We start from the raw sequence: 25136 nt of genomic DNA, 5'->3' as shown, positions 1-25136 counted from the left end.
TGGGGCCAGGCAAAGACAGTAGTGGGAACTTGTGCATGGAGTCAGAAGAGATAGGCGAGGTGATGAATGAATACTTTTCTTCAGTGTTCACCAAGGAGAGGGGCCATGTTTTTGAGGATGAGAATGTGATACAGGCCGATAGGCTGGAGGAGGTAGATGTTCTGAGGGAGGATGTATTAGCAATTTTGAAAAACCTGAGGTTCGATAAGTCCCCTGGGCCAGATGAGATATAACCTAGGATTCTTTGGGAGGCAAAGGATGAGATTGCAGAGCCTTTGGCTTTGATCTTTGGGTCCTCACTGTCCACGGGGATAGTGCCAGAGGACTGGAGAGTGGCGAATGTTGTTCCTCTCTTAAAGAAAGGAAATAGGAATGACCCTGGTAATTATAGGCTGGTTAGTCTTACTTCGGTGGTCGTTAAGTTCATGGAAAAGGTCCTGAGGGATAGGATTTATGACCATTTAGAAAGATGCAGCTTAAGCCGGGATAGTCAACACGGATTCGTGAAGGGTAAGTCTTGCCTCACAAATTTGATTGAATTCTTTGAGGAGGTAACTATGTGTGTAGATGAAGGTAGAGCAGTTGATGACGTATACATGGATTTTAGTAAGGCGTTTGATAAGGTCCCCCAAGGCCGGCTCACGAAGAAAGTAAGGAGGTGTGGGATAGAGGGAAATTTGGCCGATTGGATAAGTAACTGGCTATCTCATAGAAGACAGAGGGTGGTGGTGGATGGAAAATTTTCAGACTGAAGAACAGTTACCAGCAGTGTACCACAGGGATCAGTGCTGGGTCCTCTGCTATTTGTGATTTTTATCAATGACTTGGTGGAGGGGGCTGAAGGGTGGGTCAGTAAATTTGCTGATGACACCAAGATTGGTGGAGTAGTGGATGAGGTGGAGGGCTGTTGTAGGCTGCAAAGCGACATTGATAGGATGAGAGCTGGGCCGAAAAATGGCAGATGGAGTTTAACCCTGATAAGTGCAAGTTGATTCATTTTGGTAGGACAAATGTGAATGCGGATTACAGGGTCAACGGTCGGGTTCTGAGGAATGTGGAGGAACAGAGAGATCTTGGGGTTCATATCAACAGATCTCTGAAGGTTGCCACTCAAGTGGATAGAGCCGTGAAGAAGGCCTATAGTGTGTTAGCGTTTATGAACAGGGGGTTTGAATTTAAGAGCCGTGGGGTTATGCTGCAACTGTACAGGACCTTGGTGAGACCACATTTGGAATATTGTGTGCAGTTCTGGTCACCTCACTATAAGAAGGATGTGGAAGCATTGGAGAGAGTGCAAAGGAGATTTACCATGATGCTGCCTGGTTTGGAGGGTAGGTCTTATGAGGAAAGGTTGAGGGAGCTAGGGCTTGTCTCTTTAGAGCGGAGGAGGATGAGAGGCGACTTAATAGAGGTTTATAAGATGATGAGGGGATAGATAGAGTGGACGTTCAGAGACTATTTCCTCGGGTGGATGTAGCTGTTACTAGGGGGCATAACTATAAGGTTCATGATGGGAGATATAGGAGGGATGTCCAAGGTAGGTTCTTTACTCAGAGAGTGGTTGGAGTGTGGAATGGACTGCCTGTGATAGTGGAGTCGGACACTTTAGGAACTTTCAAGTGGTTATTGGATAGGCACATGGAGCACACCAGAATGATAGGGAGTGGGATAGCTTGATCTTCGTTTCCGTCAAAGCTCGGCACAACATCGAGGGCCGAACGGCCTGTACTGTGCTGTACTGTTCTATGTTCTATGATATTGGGGGTAGGTGGGAATATGGAGTATACTTCCCGCTTCCTCGGCAAAGCAACCAGCATAATTTCCCCGGACATTCTCTCTTCCACCTTCTTCCTTTGGGCAAAAGACACAAAAGTCTTAGGTCACATAGAACATTACAGCACAGAACAGGCCCTTCAGCCCACGATGTTGTGCCGAGCTTTATCTGAAACCAAGATCAAGCTATCCCACTCCCTATCATCCTGGTGTGCTCCATGTGCCTATCCAATAACCGCTTAAATGTTCCTAAAGTGTCTGACTCCACTATCACTGCAGGCAGTCCATTCCACACCCCAACCACTCTCTGAGTAAAGAACGTACCATAGAAACCCAACAGTACAGAAAGAGGCCATTCGGCCCATCGGGTCTGCACCGACCACAATCCCACCCAGGCCCTACCCCCATATCCCTCCATATTTTACCCCTAATCCCTCTAATCTACGCATCCCAGGACACTAAGGGGCAATTTTTAGCATGGCCAATCAACCTAACCCGCACATCTTTGGACATCTCGGACATCCTTCCTATATCTCCCACCATGAACCCTATAGTTATGCCCCCTTGTAATAGCTCCATCCACCCGAGGAAATAGTCTTTGAACGTTCACTCTATCTATCCCCTTCATCATTTTATAAACCTCTATTAAGTTATTGGATAGGCACATGGAGCACACCAGGATGATAGGGAGTGGGATAGCTTGATCTTGGTTTCAGATAAAGCTCGGCACAACATCGTGGGCCGAAGGGCCTGTTCTGTGCTGTACTGTTCTATCTAATGTTCTATCTATCTAAGTCTCCCCTCAACCTCCTCCGCTCCAGAGAGAACAGCCCTAGCTCCCTCAGCCTTTCCCCATAAGACCTACTCTCCAAACCAGGCAGCATCCTGGTAAATCTCCTCTGCATTCTTCCCAGCGCTTCCACATCCTTCTTATAGTGAGGTGACCAGAACTGCACATAATATTCCAAATGTGGTCTCACCAAGGTCCTGTACAGTTGCAGCATAACCCCACGACTCTTAAACTCAAACCCCCTGTTAATAAAAGCTAACACACTATAGGCCTTCTTCACAGCTCTATCCACTTGAGTGGCAACCTTCAGAGATCTGTGGATATGGATCCCAAGATCTCTCTGTTTCTCCACAGTCTTCAGAACCCTACCTTTGACCCTGTAATCCACATTTAAATTTGTCCGACCAAAATGAATCACCTCACATTTATCAGGGTTAAACTCCATCTGCCATTTTTCAGCCCAGCTTTGCATCCTATCTATGTCTCTTTGCAGTCTACAACAGCCCTCCACCTCATCCACTGCTCCACCAATCTTGGTGTCATCAGCAAATTTACTGATCCACCCTTCAGCCCCCTCCTCTAAGTCATTAATAAAATTCACAAATAGCAGAGGACCAAGCACTGATCCCTGTGGCACTCCGCTAGCAACCTGCCTCCAGTCCGAAAATTTTCCATCCACCGCCACCCTCTGTCTTCGATCAGATAGCCAGTTACCTATCCAATCGGCCAACTTTCCCTCTATCCCACACCTCCTCACTTTCATCACAAGCCGACCATGGGGGACCTTATCAAACGCCTTACTAAAATCCATGTATATGACATCAACTGCCCTACCTTCATCAACACACTTAGTTACCTCCTCAAAAATTCTATCAAATTTGTGAGGCACGACTTGCCCTTCACGAATCCGTGCTGACTATCCCGGATTAATCCGCATCTTTCTAAATGGTCGTAAATCCCATCCCTAAGGACCTTTTCCATCAACTTACCAACCACCAAAGTAAGACTAACCGGCCTACAATTACCAGGGTCATTTCTATTCCCTTTCTTAAACAGAGGAACAACATTCGCCATTCTCCAGTCCTCTGGCACCATCCCCGTGGACAGTGAGGACCCAAAGATCAAAGCCAAAGGCTCTGCAATCTCATCCCTTGCCTCCCAAAGAATCCTAGGATATATTTCATCAGGCTCAACGTACCAACCGACTCAAGAACAGCTTCTTTCCTGCTGCTGTCAGACTTCTGAATGGACTTACCTCGCATTAAGTTGATTTTTCTCTATGCCTTAGCTATGACTGTAACGCTACATTCTGCGCTCTCTCGTTTCCTTCTCTATGAATGGTATGTTTTGTCTGTATAGCGTGCAAGAAACAACACTTTTCACTGTATCCTAATAATGTGACAATAATAAATTAAATCAAATCAAGTTACAATCAGATCAGCCATGACCTAACTGAATGGTGGGGCAGGCTCCAGGGGCCTCCTCCTAATTCACATGCTGCTGTATTTGTGATTTTGTCAGCTGGTGGACTGGCATGTATGAACATATTATCCTCTTCTTGTGCCACAACAATTCTGAGATATTATCTTTGTCACATTGCTCTTTTACAGTCACTGCCCTTTCAGAGGCTCCAGGATGAGCAGGGAGCTGTATCAATGCAAGTCTGCCAACCCTGCCGGCACTGTGGCTGAAAGCCAGGACTGAGCCTGCGCACTGTTGCTGAATCACCAGAGCTGAGCCTGCGCACGATGACCGAGCTGCCGGCACTTCACCTGTGCATTGTGACCGATCTGAGCTTGCGCACTGAGACCGAACCGCTGGCACTGAACTTGGGCACCGAGACCGAACCGCCGGCACTGCGCTTGCGCACCGAGACCGAACCGCCGGCACTGCGCTTGCGCACTGAGACGGAGCTGCCGGCACTGAGCTTGCGCACTGAGATTGAGCTGCCGGATTGGTGTGATGTGACTGCGGGAAGAGGTGGTTCCGGGTTCAGAGGTCCAGGTGGCCGGAAGTGGTTTGAGTGTGAGTGCCGGCCGGCTGCTCGGAGATGCTGGAGAAGTGGGAGCGGAGGAGCGCGGGCAGGTCAGTGAGGAGAGCGGGCCCGGGCCAGGGAGAGCCTAGTCAGCCCAGCCCAGCCCGCAGAGCTGCAGGTTGGCTGCTGATTGGGCTGCATGTGGAGTATTTCAGTGTTTATCGCTCTGTGATTACAGAATTGATTCTGTGTCCAGCTTCCTCCCACTTCCAGCTCCAATCATCCAATAGGAAAGAGCAATTGGATCAAAGCTGCCCACAAGCTGCTGTGGAGTTCAGTGCAGACTCCCCCTAAATCCCACTGTTTGGACACACAGTGGATCATTAGTGATAATTTCCGTTAGATTTTGGACAGGAAAGTCCCCCAGAATAATCCCCCCTATCCAAGGAGAGGGAGACACAAACAGGAGCTTACACACCAGTGAGCTTGACAGCTGTCATGGGGAAGGTGCTGGAATCAATCATTAACGAGCTGGGCACTGAGGCTCCAGGTATTTGGGAAGAGTCAGCAGGGTTTCTTTAAATGGATGCAGTAATCTCCAAGGCAAGCATTAGCTTCAGCAGTGGCTGAATGGAGCTCCCGGAGCTTCTGCTGAATTTTGTGAGGGGCCAGTTTTCAATGATGTGAATCATTGATTAGCGGGGGCACCATAGTCTAGTTTCTCTGTAAGATGCCAATTTGCTGTACAAAGGCCTTGGCCAGTGTGGAAATGGTTGAGGAGAACCTCATAGAATCATAGAAACCCTACAGTGCAGAAAGAGACCATTTGGCCCATCGAGTCCACACAAACAGTTTAACAACATATTGATCAGAAGTTTTTTGTATGTCTGTATTCAATTAAGGGTAACACCAAGGTAAATGGGCTGCAGTTGTAATTCAGTTTCTTCCAATTCAAGGAGATGTTGAGTTCTTGCTTGGTGTTAAGGAGAATCCTAAGGCATTCTATTCATACGTTAGGAACAAAAGAGTTGTCAGGGAGAAAATCGGACCTCTCAGGGACAAAGGAGGGGAATTATGCTTAGAACCCAAGGGAATAGGGGAGATCCTAAATGAATACTTTGCATCGGTATTCACGAAGGAGAGGGGTGTGTTAACCGGGAGTGTCTCGGAGGGAGGTGTTGACCCGTTAGAGAAAATCTCCATTACAAGAGAGGAAGTGTTAGGTTTTTTAGGGAACATTAAAATTGACAAATCCCCAGGGCCTGATGGCATCTATCCTCGACTGCTCAGGGAGACGTGAGATGAAATTGCTGGGCCTCTGACGGAAATCTTTGTCGCTTTGGACACGGGTGAGGTCCCTGAGGATTTGAGGATAGCGAATGTGGTCCCGTTGTTTAAGAAGGGTAGCAGGGATAACCCAGGAAATTATAGGCCGGTGAGCTTGACGTCCGTGGTAGGGAAGTTGTTGGAGAAGATTCTTAGAGACAGGATGTATGTGCATTTAGAACGGAACAATCTCATTAGTGACAGACAGCATGGTTTTGTAAGAGGGAGGTCGTGCCTTACAAATTTGGTGGAGTTTTTTGAGGAAGTGACAAAAACGGTTGATGAAGGAAGGGTCGTGGATGTTGTCTATATGGATTTCAGTAAGGCATTTGACAAAGTCCCACATGGCAGGTTGGTTAAGAAGGTTAAGGCTCATCGGATACAAGGAGAAGTGGCTAGATGGGTGGAGAACTGGCTTGGCCATAGGAGACAGAGGGTAGTGGTCGAAGGGTCTTTTTCCGGCTGGAGGTCTGTGACCAGTGGTGTTCCGCAGGGCTCTGTACTGGGACCTCTGCTATTTGTGATATATATAAATGATTTGGAAGAAGGTGTAACTGGTGTAACCGGCAAGTTTGCGGATGACACGAAGATGGCTGGACTTGCGGATAGCGAAGAGCATTGTCGGGCAATACAGCAGGATATAAATAGGCTGGAAAATTGGGCGGAGAGGTGGCAGATGGAGTTTAATCCGGATAAATGCGAAGTGATGCATTTTGGAAGAAATAATGTAGGGAGGAGTTATACAATAAATGGCAGAGTCATCAGGAGTATAGAAACACAGAGGGACCTAGGTGTGCAAGTCCACAAATCCTTGAAGGTGGCAACACAGGTGGAGAAGGTGGTGAAGAAGGCATATGGTATGCTTGCCTTTATAGGACGGGGTATAGAGTATAAAAGCTGGAGTCTGATGATGCAGCTGTATAGAACGCTGGTTAGGCCACATTTGGAGTACTGCGTCCAGTTCTGGTCGCCGCACTACCAGAAGGACGTGGAGGCGTTAGAGAGAGTGCAGAGAAGGTTTACCAGGATGTTGCCTGGTATGGAGGGTCTTGGCTATGAGGAGAGATTGGGTAGACTGGGGTTGTTCTCCTTGGAAAGACGGAGAATGAGGGGAGATCTAATAGAGGTGTACAAGATTATGAAGGGTATAGATAGGGTGAACAGTGGGAAGCTTTTTCCCAGGTCGGAGGTGACGATCATGAGGGGTCACGGGCTCAAGCTGAGAGGGGCGAAGTATAACTCAGATATCAGAGGGACGTTTTTTACACAGAGGGTGGTGGGGGCCTGGAATGCGCTGCCAAGTAGGGTGGTGGAGGCAGGCACGCTGACATCGTTTAAGACTTACCTGGATAGTCACAGGAGCAGCCTGGGAATGGAGGGATACAAACGATTGGTCTAGTTGGACCAAGGAGCGGCACAGGCTTGGAGGGCCGAAGGGCCTGTTTCCTGTGCTGTACTGTTCTTTGTTCTTTGTTCTTGTTCTCTTTGTGTTGGCATTGTGGAGGGGGAATATACCAGAGACTGTTTTGTTGCTGCTGGGCTCAAGTTGCTATGTCATATAGTAGTTGGCCAGCTTTGCAACATCATTGTTTAAGAGAAATAATGTTTAACCAATTCACTGGAGTTGTTTGAAGGAGTAACATATACTGTGGATATAGAGGAGCCTGTAGATATACTGTATTTGGATTTCCAGAAAGCATTTGATAAGAATCATACAATACCGACAGTGCAGAAGGAGGCCATTTGGCCCATCGAGTCCACACAAACTCTCCTCTGGAGCATTTTCCCCAGGCCCTATCCCCATAATCCCCCTGACCTACACAGCATCAGCCTACCTTCTCATCTTTGGACTGTGGGAGGAAACCGGGGCACCCGGAGGAAACCCACCCAGACACAGGGAGAACATGCAAACTGCGCACAGTCACCCAAGGCTGGAATCAAACCCGGGTTCCTGGTGCTGTGAGGTAGCAGTGCTAATCACAGTGCCACCACAAAGCACAGTGTGACTGCCAGTGCAACTTTTGCACAACTTCCAAGATTCCTGTCGGGGAATTGAACCCCAATCATTCGCGTGTCAGGCGGGAATATTAACCACTATACTAACGCGGATAAAGTGCCACGTCAGATTATTGCAAAAAATAGATGTTCATGGTGTCAGGGGTAACTTATTAGCCTGGATTGAAGATTGGCAGGCTGGCTGAAAACAGAGTATGTATAAATGTGTCTTCGTCTGATTGGCAGAATGCGATGAATGGAGTCCTGCAGGGGTTTGTGCTGGGGCCTCAATTTTTTACAATTTATATCAATGACTTAGATGAAGGCAGTGAAGGCATGGTAGCTAAACTTGCAGATGGTTCAATGAGTGGGCAAAATCTGGCAGATGGAGTATAATATGGGAAAATGCGAAGTTGTTCACATTGGCAGGAAGAATAAAAATAGAGAGAGTTGCTTAACTGGAGACGGACTGCAGAATGCTGAGGTGCAGAGGGAAAAAGGATTTAGGTGTTCTCGCACATGGATCACACAAAGCTAGCATGCAGGTACAGCATATAATCAAGAAGGCTAATGGAATGCTATCCTTTACTATGAGAGGAGTTGAACATAAAAGATCGCTCTGAAAAGAGTGATATGGACTTGAAACTTTAACTATTTTCTCTCCACAGAGACCTGCTGCCAGACTTGCTGAGTTTTTTTTCCAGCAGTTTCTGTTTTTGTTTCAGATTCCAGCATCTGCAGTATTTTGCTTTTATAAAAGTAAGGATGTTATGCTTCAGTTATACAGGGCATTGGTGAGATTGCATCCCCAATACTGTGTGCAGTTTAGGACATAAGAGTTAGGAGCAGAAGTAGGCAATTCAGCCCTTGGCGCCTGCTCCAATCCGATCATGGCTAATCTCTTCCTGGTCTCAAATCCACCTCCCCATATTCCTTTAACACTGTTTTTATCTCAAGCAAGTTTGTCAAGCATGAATTACCCTTCTTAAAACCATGCTGACAATGGTGGATTGACTCATTTGTTAAACAAAAATCTGTCTATTCAGCCTTGAATATATTTCAGTGACCCAGCTTCCACTGCTCTCTCTGTAAGCAAATTCCAAAGATCAATGAGCCTCAGCTCCACTTTAATTTGGAGACCCCTTATTTTCAAACTGTTCCCCTATGAGAGGAAACATCCTCTCAGCATCTACCCTGTCCCCCCACTGCCCCTTTCCCCATCCCTCAGAATCTTACATTTTACTTTTGGTGTCAGAGGGATGGATGTTGCTGGATAACTTTTGGTGATATTGGTTGAGGAAGGAATGTTGATTTGATACAGGGGATGTTATGGGAATGTAGTTGAGGGATAAGGTCAGTTATATCTTATTGGATGGCGGAGCAGCCTTGAGGGCTGAGTGATCTACCCCGTTCCTATTTCTTATGCTAACTCTTACAATATCTGACCAAGCAACAGAGCCTTAGTTTCTTGCTCTGTTAGAAAGAGGAAGGCACGTCTGGCAGTGCAGCACTCCCTCTGTACTGTGTTTTGATCACAATGTTGACTTGGAACCTTGAAGCCACGGTGCTCTAGCCAGAAGCATATGCCAACCATGCTGAGCAACCTCCACCTACCTGAGCACACAGCTACATATAGTAGGCAATACTCTGTCCTGTGTTTCACTGCCGTTGCTCATTGTTAACGCATCCTGATAATTCATCAGAAGCCATGAAACGGAAATGTCAAATGAGTATTCTGTTTAACTTTTCAGAAGATCCAAACTGCTGTGAAATTCCTGACGAGTATCTTGGTTAAAGTGGCATCACCTAAAATGGTTTAAGCTCTGGTATTTCACTTCTTGACTTCTCCGTGATTTTAAAATTGTTCAAAGTGAAGGCAAGAGCAGCCATGATGTGGAGATGCTGGCGTTGGACTGGGGTAAACACAGTAAGAAGTCTCACAACACCAGGTTAAAGTCCAACAGGTTTATTTGGTAGCACAAGCCACTAGCTTTCAGAGCGCTGCCCCTTCATCAGGTGAGTGGGATTTCAGTTCACAAACAGGGCATGTAAAGACACAAACTCAAGCTCGCCAGAGGGGGATGAATCAGTCCAAATGTGATTACATTAATCTAACACTGGGCATATTCCTGTGTCTCTACTTGCTTACTGTACAAGTTATACCATGAGCATGTAATGGATCAAATCTTTGGTTTATACTGTTAACTTGTTTGGTTCTGGAGGCTAATGGACACTATCAGTAGGTCATGTTGTGTTTTGGTAAACTGAAATGGTTCAAGTGATTGCTGAATCTCTAAGTGATATGATGCAGCATTTTTATAAATGTAAAATTAAAGCAAAATATTGCTGATGCTGGAAATTAGAAATGAACAGAAAATTCTGGAAGTTCTTGGGTTTGGCAGCATCTGTGGAGGGAGAAGCATCCTGTTCACTTTCATTAACTTAGTCCTGAAGAAAGATCATTGTCCTGGAACGTAACCCTGAGTATTTTCAACATTTTCGAGTTTTATTTGTAAACTAGTCACAAAACATTTGTGGTGAAATGAACATTTTTATTTCGACAAGATTTCTTTAGACTCCCATCCTGGCCGTCCCACCCCGGCCACCCCACCCCAGTATGGTATGTTGGCCTTCACTGCAATCAGACTTGAGTACAAGAGCAAGGATGTCTTACTGCAGCTGGACAGGGCCTTGGTGAGGCCATGCCTGGAGTATTGCATGCAATTTTGGTCTTATGGGCGGCACGATGGCACAGTGGTTAGCACAGCTACTTTACAGCACCAGGGACCTGGGTTTGATTCCTGGCTTGTGGAGAGTTTTCTCCCCGTGTCTGAATGGGTTTCCTCTGGGTGCTCCAATTTCCTCCCACAGTCCAAAGATGTTAGGGTTATGTTGATTGGTCATGCTAAATTGCCCCCTAGTGTCAGGGGACCTAGCTCGGGTAAATGCATTGGGTTATGGGGATCGGGCTGGGTGGAATTGTAGTTGTTGCAGACCCGATGGGCTGAGTGGCCTTCTGCACTGTAGAATACTATGATTCGATGATTCTTATCTAAGAAAGGAAATATTTTCCATAGAGGGAGTACAGTGAATGTTCAGGCTGATTGTTGGGATGGCAGGATTGTCATATGAGGAAAGATTGGGTCAATTGACCCTATATTCACTGGAAGTTAGAAGAATGAGAGGGTCTGATTGAAACCTATCAACTTTTGACAGGGTCACAGTCTCAGGATATGAGGGAGGCCATTTGAACTGAGCTGTAGAGAATTTTATTTTTACTTAAGAAGGTGGTGAACCTCTGGAATTGTTAACCACAGAAGGCTGGGAAGTCACTGAACATGTTTCAGAAGGAAATGGATAGTTTTCTATGTATGTCAAGATGGGGCTGGAGTGAGGTGATTTCTTGCAAGCTGAGCCCAACATACCTTCTAATTCTATCTTTTACTCTTGTTCTATGCTTCTAATACATTATTCTAGCTCTTTTAAACTCTCCAACAATGCTCAAATTCAATCTCTTGTCGATTTGGCAATCCTTAGGCGGAAAAAGCTTTTTCCCTGCTGCCATCAGACTTTTGAATGGACCTACCTCGCTTTACATTGATCTTTCTCTGCACCCTAGCTATGAATGTAACACTACACTCTGTACCCTCTCCTTTCCTTCCTTTGTACGGTATGTTGTTTGTGTAGCGCGCAAGAAATAATACTTTTCACTGTTTACAAATATATGTGACAAGAAATCAAATCAAAATCAGGGAGTATGGGGAGGGCACAGAAGTATGGTGTTGAGATAGAGGGTCAACCATGGTCATAGTGAAAGGTGGAACAGGTCCAAGGGCTGAATGGTCACCTCCCGCTTCTATCCTCTATGTTTTTTACTTGTGCTGAACTGATTTGTTATAAAATATAAATGGGGGGTAGGTACAGAGGAGATGTCAGGGGTAAGTTTTTCACTCAGAGGGTGGTGGGTGAGTGGAATCAGCTGACGTCGGTGGTGGTGGAGGCAAACTCGTTGGGGTCTTTTAAGAGACTTCTGGATGAGTACATGGGATTTAATGGGATTGAGGGCTATAGATAGGCCTAGAGGTGGGGATGTGATCGGCGCAACTTGTGGGCCGAAGGGCCTGTTTGTGCTGTGGCTTTCTATGTTCTATGTTCTATAAAGCAATTATGTTGATATGTCACAAGAATCTTTCTTTATTGTTTAAAGGTAGCATCTGGAAAAGTTACCTTGAGGAAGCTGCCTGACAGTATGGAGTTGCCAAACTACAGCAGGCAACTGATGCAGCAGTTGTACACCCTGAGAAAGGAGGAACTGTTCTGTGACTGCACTTTACTTATCGGAAGCACTCCGTTTAGAGCGCACAAACTCGTACTGGCCGCCTCCAGTTTGCTCTTTAAATCTCTGCTGGACAACACAGACACAATTTCCATTGACCAGGCTGTCGTCTGCCCAGCAGAGTTTGCTGTTCTTTTGGAGATGATCTACACGGGGAAAGTTCCACCAGGGAAGCACAACTTTACGAAAGTGGTTTCTGTTGCTGACAATTTGCAAATGTTTGACATCGCTGTGAGCTGCAAAAACATCGTAGCAAATCTAATGAAGCACACTGCGGAAAATGAAATGTGTATCTCTAGCCCTGCTGTAGGTGAAGCTGTACAGCATCTAGAGAGACACAGTCCAGCAGACACAACTCAATATTGCTCAGAGCAAGAATCCAACAAGATTGAGGAGCCTGCTCCTAATGTTACTGAAATAACTGGGACAGCTGAGCAAAACTTGTCTCTGGAAGGATTAAGCTCTGCTGGTTTCGAAGGCTTAGAAAGCACTGGAGTTGCACTTCCCTCTGAGGAGAATATTCTCTTTGGTGATACTGTTGCTCCAAAACAAAGTGCTGAGCACCAAGAAGGTTTAGCAGAAAGCAATATCGCCGACATCCAAGCTGTTAGTAATTCCCCAGTTTGTACTGAGGATGAAGAAATGGTCAGTGAGCCAGCCAACTTGAAAGGGAAGCTCACAATATCAGGTATAGTATAGTACTGTAATGTTTTCCTCGATTGATCTTTGAAACCACAATCAGCAGATGATTATCAATGAAAAGTCATTCAGTGAGTTTCAGTCAATGAAGCAGTTGGGTTGATAGGAAATCTCTCTCAAACTCTCTCAATTAGAGTTGGGAAAGAATCCTATTGTACCAACAATGAATATGTGTGTGCCATGTTCTAGTTTTTGTTTACTATTTCAGGTCAATTCTTTGTAGCAGGCTGTTGGTGAGACCACATCGAGAGTACTAAAGTTTAAAGGTTTATTTATTAGTGTCACAAGTAGGCTTATGTTAACAATGCAATGAAGTTACTGTGAAAATCCCCTAGTCGCCACACTCCGGCGCTTGTTCAGGTACACCTGAGGGAGAATTTAGCGTGGCCAGTGCACCTAACCAGCACGTCTTTTGGACTGTGGTAGGAAACTGGAACACCCGGAGGAAACCGACGCAGACACAGGGCGAACGTGTAGACTCCATGCAGACAGTAATCCAAGCCGGGAATCAAACCTGGATCGGTCCCTGGTGCTGTGAGGCAGCAGTGCTAACTACTGTGCCGCCGTGCTGTGTATAGTTTTGGTCTCCTTCTTTAACAAAGGGCATAATTGAGTTAGAAGCAGTTCAGAGAAGTTTCACTTGACTCATTCCTGGGTTGGCGTTTTATATGAGGAAAGGTTGGACAGGCCGGGCCCGTATTCATTGGAGTTTAGAAGAATGAGAGACGAAACATAAAACATCCTGAGGGGACTTAACGGGGTGGATGCTGAGAGGATTTTGTAAAAAAATCATTCATGGGATATGGGCGTCGCTGGCTGGCCAGCATTTATTGCCCATCCCTAGTTGCCTGAGAGCAATTGAGAGTCAACCACATTGCTGCGGCTCTGGAGTCACATGTAGGCCAGACCAGGTAAGGATGGCAGATTTCCTTCCCTAAAGAGCATTAGTGAATCAGAAGGGTTTTTCCAACAATCGACAAAGGGTTTCATGGTCATCAGTAGATTCTTAATTCCAGATATTTTTTATTGAATTCAAATTCCACTACCTGCCGTGGCGGGATTCGAACCTGGGTCCTCAGAACATTAGTTGAGTTTCTGGATTAATAGTCTAGCGGTAATACCACTAGACCATCGCCTCCCCTTGTGGGGGGGTCTAGGGACACAGGTTAAAAATAAGAGGTCCCCCATTTAGGGGGCGGCACGGTAGCACAGTGGTTAGCACTGCTGCTTCACAGCTCCAGGGTCCCGGGTTCGATTCCCGGCTCGGGTCACTGTCTGTGTGGAGTTTGCACATTCTCCTCGTGTCTGTGTGGGTTTCCTCCGGGTGCTCCGGTTTCCTCCCACAGTCCAAAGATGTGCGGGTTAGGTTGATTGGCCAGGTTAAAAAATTGCCCCTTAAGAGTCCTGGGATGTGTAGGTTAGAGGGATTAGCGGGTAAAATATGTGGGGGTAGGGCCTGGGTAGGATTGTGGTCGGTGCAGACACGATGGGCCGAATGGCCTCCTCCTGCACTGTAGGGTTTCTATGATTTCTATGATTTCTTAAGATGGAGATGAGAATTTTTTTCTGAAGGTCGTGAGTCTTTGGATTTCTTTTCCCTGCAGAGCGTTTTTTAAGGCAAAGGTAGATAGATTTTTGACTGACAAGGGAGTCAGTGGTTGTCTGAACTAGGGAGAACGTGGAGGTGAGGCCACGATTACATCAGGCATGATCTTACTGAATGGAGCAGCAAGCTCAAGAGCATAAATAGCGGAATTTGGATGTTCCTATGTAACGCTCCAATGTTAGTTTATAAATTCTGTAATGTTTGAAGATTTATAGATCATCTTGAAGTAATTTCCCAATTCAGTAGAATGAAAGAGTTTGAGTTTATACGCCAGTTCTTTTGTCTCCAACATGTCCCAAGGTCAGTGAAACATTTTTGAAATGTTTGTGGTGTTAGTGGAGGTACTGTCTATGTTGCAGTGCACCTTGTAGATTGGGCATACTGCATCCACCGGAAGGAAGATAGTGAAGAGAGTGGATCTTTAAAGTGATGAATGAGATGCTTTGTCCTGGATGATGTCGAACTCAGTGTTGTCGCAGTTGCACTCATCCAATCACACTCCTGACTCGTGTCTTATAGGCGGTGGAAAGCCAGGAGTCAGGCAACAGAACACCATTTTGTCTGTCCGGAGGCTGTCAGCTTTGATATCAGATCAGTAGTGTGATAGTTGTTGTGCCTTCTAAGTTCCATTATTCATCATAGACAGGGACATCCAGATTGGCTGATTCAAAGGCAACTGTAAACACACTGCTTTGTTCCAGACAACCATGTGTCAGAACTGGAAAGATTGTGATAGTTACAGGTTGTAACACTGTCCCCTAAGGGAGCTGATTGGTCAGTGATGAGTTAATGCATATGATATTGTTTTAATTAATACTTTCTTAAGTCGGCTAAAAATTAGCAGCTTTAGTATTGTTCAGGGAATTTTGACATTGGTGTTAAGTGATCAAATATTTGATCACTTAATGTTCTGCGAGATGTGTTTAAAATGACCTGTTTTGTACAACCTGTGCCAAACTTGATTGGATTTTGCCAATATACTGTGAAGCTCCTGCAGGAATAATGTTGTTTTTTGTTTCTGTGAGCAGAAGAGCCCAGGAATCTCACAGAGCTGGAGTTCCTCTCGCAACACAAACGAGATCTAGCAGAGGCTGTTCAGGACCTGCGTGCTTTAGTGGATTCTGTGGTTAAATGTGATGACATCCCGCTAGCAGAGAAAAAGGTATTGATCAATATTTGATATCCATGTTTGAAACAATTGTCTCATTGTCTCTTCCCTTGCTGTTTATTCTCACTTCCCCCTTCCGTACACAGGAAAATGCTTCCATCCCATCCTTGATATTAACTGCTGTTTCCCTGTTAAATGTACTTGTTCCACTCCTACCTCTCTCCCTCCGTTAAAGAATGGGCTAAACTCCTCCGATGTGAGGCTGGCACGGTGAAGAAAATCACTGAAGATGCATCACTAGGTTTCCATATTGTGGATACATGATAGAAGTGTACAAATGTCGATTACTTTACCTGTGTATAGATTTGGAAATAGTTAAATCACTGGGATAAAAGATAGTATGGTGATTGACAAAGCTTAACCGGTATCCACCTGCTGTGTTCTGCTTCAGGTATTCTTAGACTGCTGTAAAGAGGCAGAAAGTGGTGAAGTTTTCTGCAGGTTACTGGATAAAGTTACAGAAGAGAAGACTTTGCAACTAGAAACCCTGATATTTGTGCTTGAGCAGAGCAAAGAAGCTTACCCAAGGCTGCAAACTGTGCTTCAGAACTTAAACCGAAACCTACCCATAGAACGCTTAATACTAACTGGTGAGTTCCTGCATCAGTAACTAATAGTCGCTTGTTAGTACTGAACTTGAATGCTGCTGAAAAAATGCTGTTGAAGCTTTTTCTCTTGTACTCATCAGGACAGATGCTAAATTTCAAAGAGAAAAATTAATATATACATTTGAATATATGTAGCTTCTAGCAAGTGTAAGTCAGCTATATTAACTACTCAGCACGGGATTTGGTAGTGGAGTGGTATTGTAACATATCCTCCACAAAGTGCCAGAAAATAAGATTTCCAAAAAGAGATAATCCAATCATTGGTGCAGTCATGATGAGGTATCCTCCTCCTGCGCCGGAACAATTCTGTGGCCACCCCTTCACATTCAATAGCATTACCATTGCTGAATCCCCCACTATCAGCATCCCGGGGGTTGCTATTGACCAGAAACTTAGCCAAGTAAATACTATGGCTACAAGAGCAAGTCAGAGGTTGGGGATTCTTACCTCCTGAGTGCCCAAAGCTTATCTACCATCTACAAGGCAAAGGTCAAGAGTGTGATGGAATACTCCCCACTTGCCTAGGTGAGTGCAGCTCCAACAAAAATCAAGGAGTCCGATACCATCAAGGGTAGTTTTCTAGATTGGCACTGCAACCACCAACTTTAGCATTCACTTCCTCCACCACTGACACAGTGTAGAAGCATTGCAGCAACATGTCAAGCCGCTTTTGAAAGCAGCTTCCAAATCTGCAACCTCTAGCAAGCTGAAGGAGAAGTGCAGGACGTGAATGGGAACTTCACCAACTACAAATTCCCCTTCACACCACACGCCATCCTGACTTGGAACTAGTCTGCTGTTCCTTCACTGTTGCTGGCTCAGAATCCTAGACTCGCTTCCTAATAGCACTCTTGATGTATCTAAACCACATGGACTGCAGTATTTCTGCCACCACCTTCTCAAGATAATTCGGGATGGGTGAGTTTATTTTCTCTCTATCCTGTTTTAGGCTGGGCTAAGATTTGCTTACATTTTTAACCAGCTTGTCCGAATTCATAGAAACCCTACAGTACAGAAGGAGGCCACTCGGCCCATCGAGTCTGCACCGACCACAATCCCACCCAGGCCCTACCCCCATATCCCCACAGATTTACCCACTAATTCCTCTAACCTACGCATCTAAGGACACTAAGGGGCAATTTTAGAATGGCCAATGAACCTAACCCGCACATCTTTGGACTGTGGGAGGAAACCGGAGCACCCGGAGGAAACCCACGCAGACACGAGGAGAATGTGCAAACTCCACACAGAAAGTGACCCAAGCCGGGAATCGAACCCAGGTCCCTGGAGCTGTGAAGCAGCAGTGCTAACCACTGTGCCACCGTGCCACCCCGAATCTTTTCTAGCTTTAAACCAAATTTGGAAGTGCGGACATTCATTTATTCTAACATAATTCCTAGCATCCAACCAATGCTTCAGTCAAGGGCAACATGGTGGCATGGTGGTTAACACTGCTGCCTCACAGCGCCAGGGACCTGGGTTCAATTCCAGCCTCGGGCGACTGTGTGGGATTGTTGTCAGTGCAGTCTTGATGGGGCAAATGGCCTCCTGCACTGTAGGATTCTATGAATGCTATGGAACTAATTTGATTCAGAAACCTTTACTTCTTTAGTTGAATCTTATGATTTGTTAAAACAGATATTTTTGCAAATTTTAGAGAATGTAATCATGCCCAAATCTGGATTTTCTAATATGGTCCAGTTTGTACCCAAACAGTTTGAAATGGGTGTTAGGTGAAGTGTGGTATTTGAATCCCACTTTGAGGCGAGCACAGCTTGAAGTTCAGATTTGGGCAGGTCCAAGGTGGAGAATGCATGAGGAGGAACAGGAATAAAGGGGCTTAAGAGCCAGCAGACAAAATTAAAGGGAAAGGAAATCGGAAATCAAGCACAAGCCTACAGGCACCTGAACGTGCAGCCCCGTTGTTGGATGCCTGGTGAAATGGAGGTGATGCTGAATGAGATGTTTGCTCTCTGTGCCACTCCACAGTCCTGCTCCCTTAGGTCAGCATCACAGCAAGCTGGAAGGAGCTAGGTTCAAGGTTCTGACTGCAGTGGACCAACCCTGTCACTGAATGTGCCAGCAGAATGCTGCATGGCAGCTACAGGTCACCTTGCAGATCCCTATCTCACTCAGACCCTGTGAGGGCAATTCCCCAGGGTCATTGTCAGGGAGCTGTGCCTGTAGGAATGATTGAAGCTGATCAGGGCAAACTGACTGATCGCCCAAGTGTGCTCGTCTCATTGGAGCATGATGTACTGCAATTCCGAAGAAGCATCCAGCATTATGGCCAGTCAAATAGTCAGCTAATGGGTAGTTTGGATATTTGTCATCCGAGCAGATTGTGTTGTGCTCCTAACCTTTCCTGATCCCTAAATTATTGTTAGCCAGAGAAACATCATGATGGGCAGCAGCGGTCAGTGAGTAAGTACCCAGATTACATGTGCAGGCACTGAGGAGGTGACAAGACAAATATTAGAACCTTAAAGCTGAGTTTGGAAATCTTTTCTATAAACTTTTCTATAAATAAGTTTTACCAAAGGTTGCCAGTACGTGTACACCTTTATCAGACACTGACTTCAGACAGTTGAAAAATATACATTTTAATTAGGCCTGCCAAAATGTTACTTTCATGTAAATTGACAATTTCTGAAACTGAGGAAGATATTGGACAATGTATGGGACCTAATTGGAAAGGATTCATGTGAAAGAGAGTGAGAATTCTGAAATCAACTTTTAAACATACTTGAGTGAGTACTATGACTTTCGCAGTTCTATCCAAAAATGTATTTGCTATAAAGTTGTATGGACTTTGTAAACGAAATTGAATGATAGAATGATACAATACAGAAGCAGTCATTCAGCTCATTGCACCTTGGCCAATGGTTCTTAGAGCTATGGAATTGGAGTAGTACTACTTCTCTGTTCTTTCTTCAATGTCCTGCAATTACTTTTATGAGAGATTGTTTCCCCTGGCCAGGAAATGTAAAATCCAAGGGGACAATCTCAGGAAAAGGGGCTGATAATTTAGGACAAAGACGAGGAAAAACCTCTTCACTTGAAGGATTGTGATGATAGTGTCCTATTGCTGTAGATATTTTTTTATATAGCTTTTTTACGTTTAAGGGCCTGTTTTAACGTTAAGTTTTATTCTAAAGATTTAGGACAGATGTCAGAGGTAGGTTCTTCACTCAGAGAGTAGTAAGGGCTTGGAATGCCCTGCCTGCAGCAGTAGTGGACTCGCCAACATTAAGAGCATTCAAATGGTTATTGGATAAACATATGAATGATATTAGAATAGTGTAGGTTAGATGGGCTTTAGATTGGTTTCACTGGTCGGCGCAACATCGAGGGCCGAAGGGCCTGTACTGCGCTGTTATGTTCTATGTTCTAAAGGCAGTTGGTATGTCTGGTGGGAATGCAGCTCAGATGTTGGGAAAGCAGGATAATTACTCATTTTAGACATGTAGTGTTTACTTAGGAGAGAGCTAATGGACTTGTTCACTAATTGTTTACAAAAAGAAAAACGTCCATGGTGTTTTTTATTGAAGGAATGGAATGTGGATTTAGGTATGCAGGGTCATGTGATAATGTGGTTAATGTGAGGAGCTAGGTATGTGGCAGAGAAAAGCAGCTTTTGAGTTCTGAGGCGCATGAAAGGAGGGGTACAGAGGGATCCAGGCAGTTGGTCTTGGTAGGACAACGTGATCAGCGCAGGCTTGGTGGGCCGAAGGGCCTGTTCCTGTGCTGTACTGTTCTTTGTTCCGGCGAGGGTTTGTTTTAAGATAGAGATTTATAAGCTCCACTCTCCACAAAATCTCTCTCAAAACTTCAAGGCTGTTTACACTCATTATAGCAAGTACATTTATGGGTGCTAACTGTATTTAAAGTGGTCTGTAAGAATCTGTAAGAATGTTTCTTATTTGGAACTGAAACAGTAATAAATTAGAAATTAGAGTTGTTTATTTTCATGTTTAAATGTTGTTCAACGGGTAATAGTTAAGCTGCTTCTTGTTAGAGTTACGGTTAAGCTGTTAGTATACAGTTTGTTTTACTATAAAAAATCCCGAGTTTGTCAGTGGAATGACTCCTGGAATGAAGCATCCTATACTCACATTTTATGCCAAAATAAAAGAATTGTTGGGGCCCAGCCTGACTTCATAGGGTGGCATGGTGACACAGTGGTTAGCACTGCTGCCTCATAGCGCCAGGGATCTGAGTTCGATTCCTGGCTTGGGTCACTGTCGGCGTGGAATTTGCACGTTCTCCCCGTGTCTGCGTGGGTTTCCTCCAGGTGCCCCATGTGCTGGCTTGGTTCATTGACCCGAACAGGCGCTGGAGTGTGGCGACTAGGAGAATGTCAGGTAACTTCATTGCGATGTTAATGTAAGCCTTACTTGTGACTAATATAAATAATAATGTAATTTGGAATTCTAGTCCAGGGCCCTAACATGAGTCTTTGGAACTCTCTACTTCAGAGTGTTGTGGATACTTCATCATTGAATACATTTAATGCTGGGATAGACAGATCATAGAATCCCTACACTGCAGAAGGAGGCCATTCAGCCTATCGAGTCTGCACCTACAACAATCCCGCACTGTCCTCGTAACCCCACATATTTACCCCGCTAACCCCTCTAACCTACGCATCCTGGGACACTAAGAGGGAATTTAGCATGACCAATCAACCTAACCCCCACATCTTTGGACTGTAGGAGAAAACTGGAGCACCCAGAGAAAACCCACGCAGACATGGGGAGAACGTGCAAACTCCACGCAGTGACCGAAGCCAGGAATCGAACCCAGGTCCCTGGAACTGTGAGGCAGCAGTGCTAACCACTACACTGCCCACAGATCTTTGGGGTTCCTGGGAATTAAGGAATCCTGGAAGCAGGTGGGAAATTGGAATTGAAACTCAAAATCAGCCATGATGATATTGAATAGCAGCGCAGATTCAATGGACCACATGGTTTACTCCTACTCATATATCTTGTGTCCCATTTTCCTTTTCAAGCATACTTGTAATTGTCGTGAAGTTTCTACCTAATCTGCTTCTTCAGCCGCCTTCTGCCTTTCAGTCTGGGAATTGCACGTACAAGATGTGCTATGTATGAAAAACTTTCCTAATCTCTCCCTGATTCTTTTGCTGATTACCTTAAATCTGCCCTTCTGATTAATAACCTTCCTTCCCTTGAAAAGATGTTTCCCCCCTTGATCAAAAATCCTCATTATTTTGAAACTGATAGAGCTCCGCAAAACATTTGCAGGACACTAGTCTACTTAAAATCCAATCATCTTGTCCAGGCTGCCAATCCCTTCCCCTCTCCTCCTCCCATGCTACCCCGCTTTCCAAGCCTTTCCGTCCTTCCCATGCACTCTTCTAATGCCAACCCCTCCTCCCACTTCCTTGCCATGCCACCCCTCATGTCATTCCCATCCCATGAAATTTCCATATTGACCCTCGTCTGTGCACCGTCTTATTGCGAACCAGTTAGGGAGCAGGAACCTCTTGTTTAAAGCAAATGCGTTTGAAATTCCAGTTACCCATAAGGAGAATAAAGCAACTAAAATAATAAACATGATAGACTTTACAGTACATAGTCAGTAAAGCAAAACAATCTACAATATCTATCTTGTACTCACATTCAGGATGAGCAAGAGGTAGGTATGAATTAACTGTGCTCGATGCTTCATACTTTTCTGAGATTGTTCCACAGGATTCACAAAGCTTCCCACCTCCAATTACCAACACAATTCCAACTCTTCCACAAACAATTAGCTTCCCTAAGCTGGTGCTGCTCCTGAGTTCTCTGAACTGCAGTCCCCAGCTGCATCGAGCTATAAATGGCTCCCAAGGCTTTTCCTGAGCCCTATCCCTCTCTGTAACGGAACCAGTGACCTTCTGCTATTTTCTCAGCTCCCCACAACTTCTGAGACCTAACTACACCAAATGACTCCCGGAGCTTCTCGATGACCTGCACACCTCATCAGGTCCAAACTACCATCCTCAGCTGGACCAATGGCTCTTAGGTCATCTTCTGGATCGACTGCCAGAAGCCTGCTAACAGCAGCACCTTTTGGGTACCTAGCCTCTTGCCCTGCTGCAGAATACTCAGATAAATTGAATCTAGCAAATCTTCTTACGTTCCACCCATCTCTGTGATGAAGTATCCTTTTCGCTCAAAACTTAAATTTAGCTCTAACTTCTAAACCTCGCACATTATCGGGTTACTGAAACAACCGTGTAAAAGTATTTTACTTTTTCTTCTAGCTCCATCAAAGCAGAAGGATTCGCAGGTGTTGGCTGTTCCTGAGCTAGTTGGTCTATATTTTCTTTGTTTCCGGTCACCGGTTGTCATGGTTAGGGTGCAGAATTTGCTGTGTGAGGAAATGCCGAGATTGTACCAGAAAATGATGCAGCATGTAGGAACATTAACACATTGTCCCACTGCTGCAATGAGTCACTTTTCAAATCAATTATGACGCTAAAAGATTTTTGTCTGTGCATGCATTTCCTGCCCTAAAAAAAAAATCTTGTCACCGTTCTTGGACATTGTGGGTTAACATTGAGCATGCCTGTGGAATTGACCATTGTAAAATGTTTTGAAGATGCTGCAGTTACAGGCTGCTGTCAGTAAGTGGTGATGTAGTTCTACTGCTTCCTGTATCCCCTGTGTTACACCATGAGAAGTTTCACGAGAAGCTGCTTCCTTGTACAATTAATATTATGGAAAAGAAAATTCAGGATCTGCACTAACTGTACTGACTTTTGTTATTTAACTGATTTTTAACATTTTGTAGCCAGAATAAATATTGACAATAGTGTAATACTGTGGCAGTTTCACCTTTTTATGTGCAAGACGGTTCATGGACGAAAAGAAATTGGTTTAGGTTGGAGGGTCACAGTTTTTTTTTTAACTGGTCGGTGCAACATCGTGGGCCGAAGGGCCTGTTCTGCGCTGTTATGTTCTATGTTCTATGTTCTAAGACCTGTTACTTTAGTTCATTTTAATTATTGCTGCAACATTTTCTTTTGTTTAGATTAGCACTTATGTTTCTGAACTCCTTGTTATTATCTGGAGGCAGTGCAGACCACTTTGCAATTTGGATGGTGAAATGCTCTGGGCAGATCCTGCACAGAGAGTAAGTTGGCAGATAAATGAGAACTATTAGGAGACTTTTTTTTAAAGATTGAAGTGGCCATGCATTTAATTGTTGGAATCTAAGGGAAAGGTCTATCTACCCTGCCTGCCCCTTGCTTCATCTGCCACATTTCAACAAGGTACATAGTTTTTGTTTTTTATATAACATGTTTTTTATACAATGTTGTTTTTTTATATAAGATTTGTGAACAAGTGAAGAGGGCACTCAGTAGTGTACATGCCTCCACCATGCTGTCTTAACGTTAGTACAATAATGCAACTAATTCTTGAGACTATCCCTGCCTGGTTGATGTTCTGTAACAGCAAAGCTGTAAAAAAAAATCTTTGAGAGCTTCTATCTCACTGAGGATGTTTCAGGCCAGTGCACATCCAACAACCTGCTCCAAAAACTCTGCTCACGTTTTGACAGCTGTGATTAAATTTCCCCACGGCAGCTAAGGCAATTTACAACATTTTAAAGCAATCAACTTTCTAAATAAAACCACCCATGGTATTTTGAAAAATAGCCAATCTGCCTTATCTTACAATGTTAATGGATCCTTTAAAAAATATTCCAGGTTCCAGACCCAAGTCTTTGGCAAAAATTAATCAATGAGTGATTGAGCCATACCCTTTCCGTGTACCAAGTTGCATTGAAAATTATCCATTAGTGTTTGTAATATATTGTTTACAGACTAACAAACAGGGTGAAGGTGATGGCAGTCATTAGAGATAGAGAACTATTTGATGTTTCTAAATTAAACTTTAGAAGCATTAGCAGTCAAGCGTTTTCAATTTGCCTACATAATGACAAAATAAAAATTAATGGTTCGAGACTTGCCTTTCATTATGTTCATTGGTGAATAAAGGTAATGTTTTCATCTGTTTGTTAGTCCGTTTGCCTGGCTCCAAAATGAGGCGGCACGGTAGCAGAGTGGTTAGCACTGCTGCTTCACAGCTCCAGGGACCTGGGTTCGATTCCTGGCTCGGGTCACTGTCTGTGTGGAGTTTGCACATTCTCCTTGTGTCTGCGTGGGTTTCCTCCGGGTGCTCCGGTTTCCTCCCACAGTCCAAAGATGTGCGGGTTAGGTTGATTGGCCATGCTAAAAATTGCCCCTTAGTGTCCTGGGATGTGTAGGTTAGAGGGATTAGCGGGTAAAATATGGAGGGATATGGGGGTAGGGCCTGGGTGGGATTGTGGTCAGTGCAGACTCGATGGGCCGAATGGCCTCTTTCTGCACTGTAGGGTTTCTATGATTCTATTCTATGAACAATATTAGTTAAACAGCATAAGTCACGTTTGCAGGACTGCAGTTTAACTTCTCATCGGAAACACAGCATCTCCAACAGTGCAGCACTCCCTTTGTCAAAGAACAAAGAACAATACAGCACAGGAACAGGCCCTTCGGCCCTCCAAGCCCGCACCGCTCCCTGGTCCCAACTAGACCATTCTTTTGTATCCCTCTATTCCCACTCCGTTCATATGGCTGTCTAGATAAGTCTTAAACGTTCCCAGTGTGTCCGCCTACACCACCTTGCCTGGCAGCGCATTCCAGGTCCCCACCACCCTCTGTGTAAAATATGTCCGTCTGATATCTGTGTTAAACCTCCCCCCCCCCCCTTCACCTTGAACCTATGACCCCTCGTGAACGTCACCACCGACCTGGGGAAAAGCTTCCCACCGTTCACCCTATCTATGCCTTTCATAATTTTATACA

At 44.9% G+C, this 25136-nt stretch overlaps 1 protein-coding gene across 7 annotated transcripts in view; it reads left to right on the top strand.

The window, feature by feature from the left end:
• Window positions 1-4571: 4571 nt before the first annotated feature.
• Window positions 4572-25136, top strand: part of zbtb40 (zinc finger and BTB domain containing 40) — a 111269-nt gene continuing 90704 nt past the window's right edge. For 6 of the 7 annotated variants that reach the window (XM_078239192.1, XM_078239191.1, XM_078239190.1 and 3 more), the window contains exons 1-4: window positions 4572-4648; window positions 12067-12883; window positions 15529-15662; window positions 16060-16258. In XM_078239192.1, coding sequence (XP_078095318.1) covers window positions 12109-12883; window positions 15529-15662; window positions 16060-16258 — 1108 coding nt within the window. In that variant the 5' untranslated portion in view covers window positions 4572-4648; window positions 12067-12108. Of the gene's footprint in view, window positions 4649-9607; window positions 9686-12066; window positions 12884-15528; window positions 15663-16059; window positions 16259-25136 lie in introns of those variants that run through there. The other variant, XM_078239189.1, reaches the window with a different exon arrangement.

Source organism: Mustelus asterias, chromosome 22 (assembly GCF_964213995.1).
Source record: "Mustelus asterias chromosome 22, sMusAst1.hap1.1, whole genome shotgun sequence".
Taxonomy (NCBI): domain Eukaryota; kingdom Metazoa; phylum Chordata; class Chondrichthyes; order Carcharhiniformes; family Triakidae; genus Mustelus; species Mustelus asterias.
Note: the sequence above shows the minus strand (reverse complement) of the source record. Positions and strands in the feature narration are given on the sequence as shown.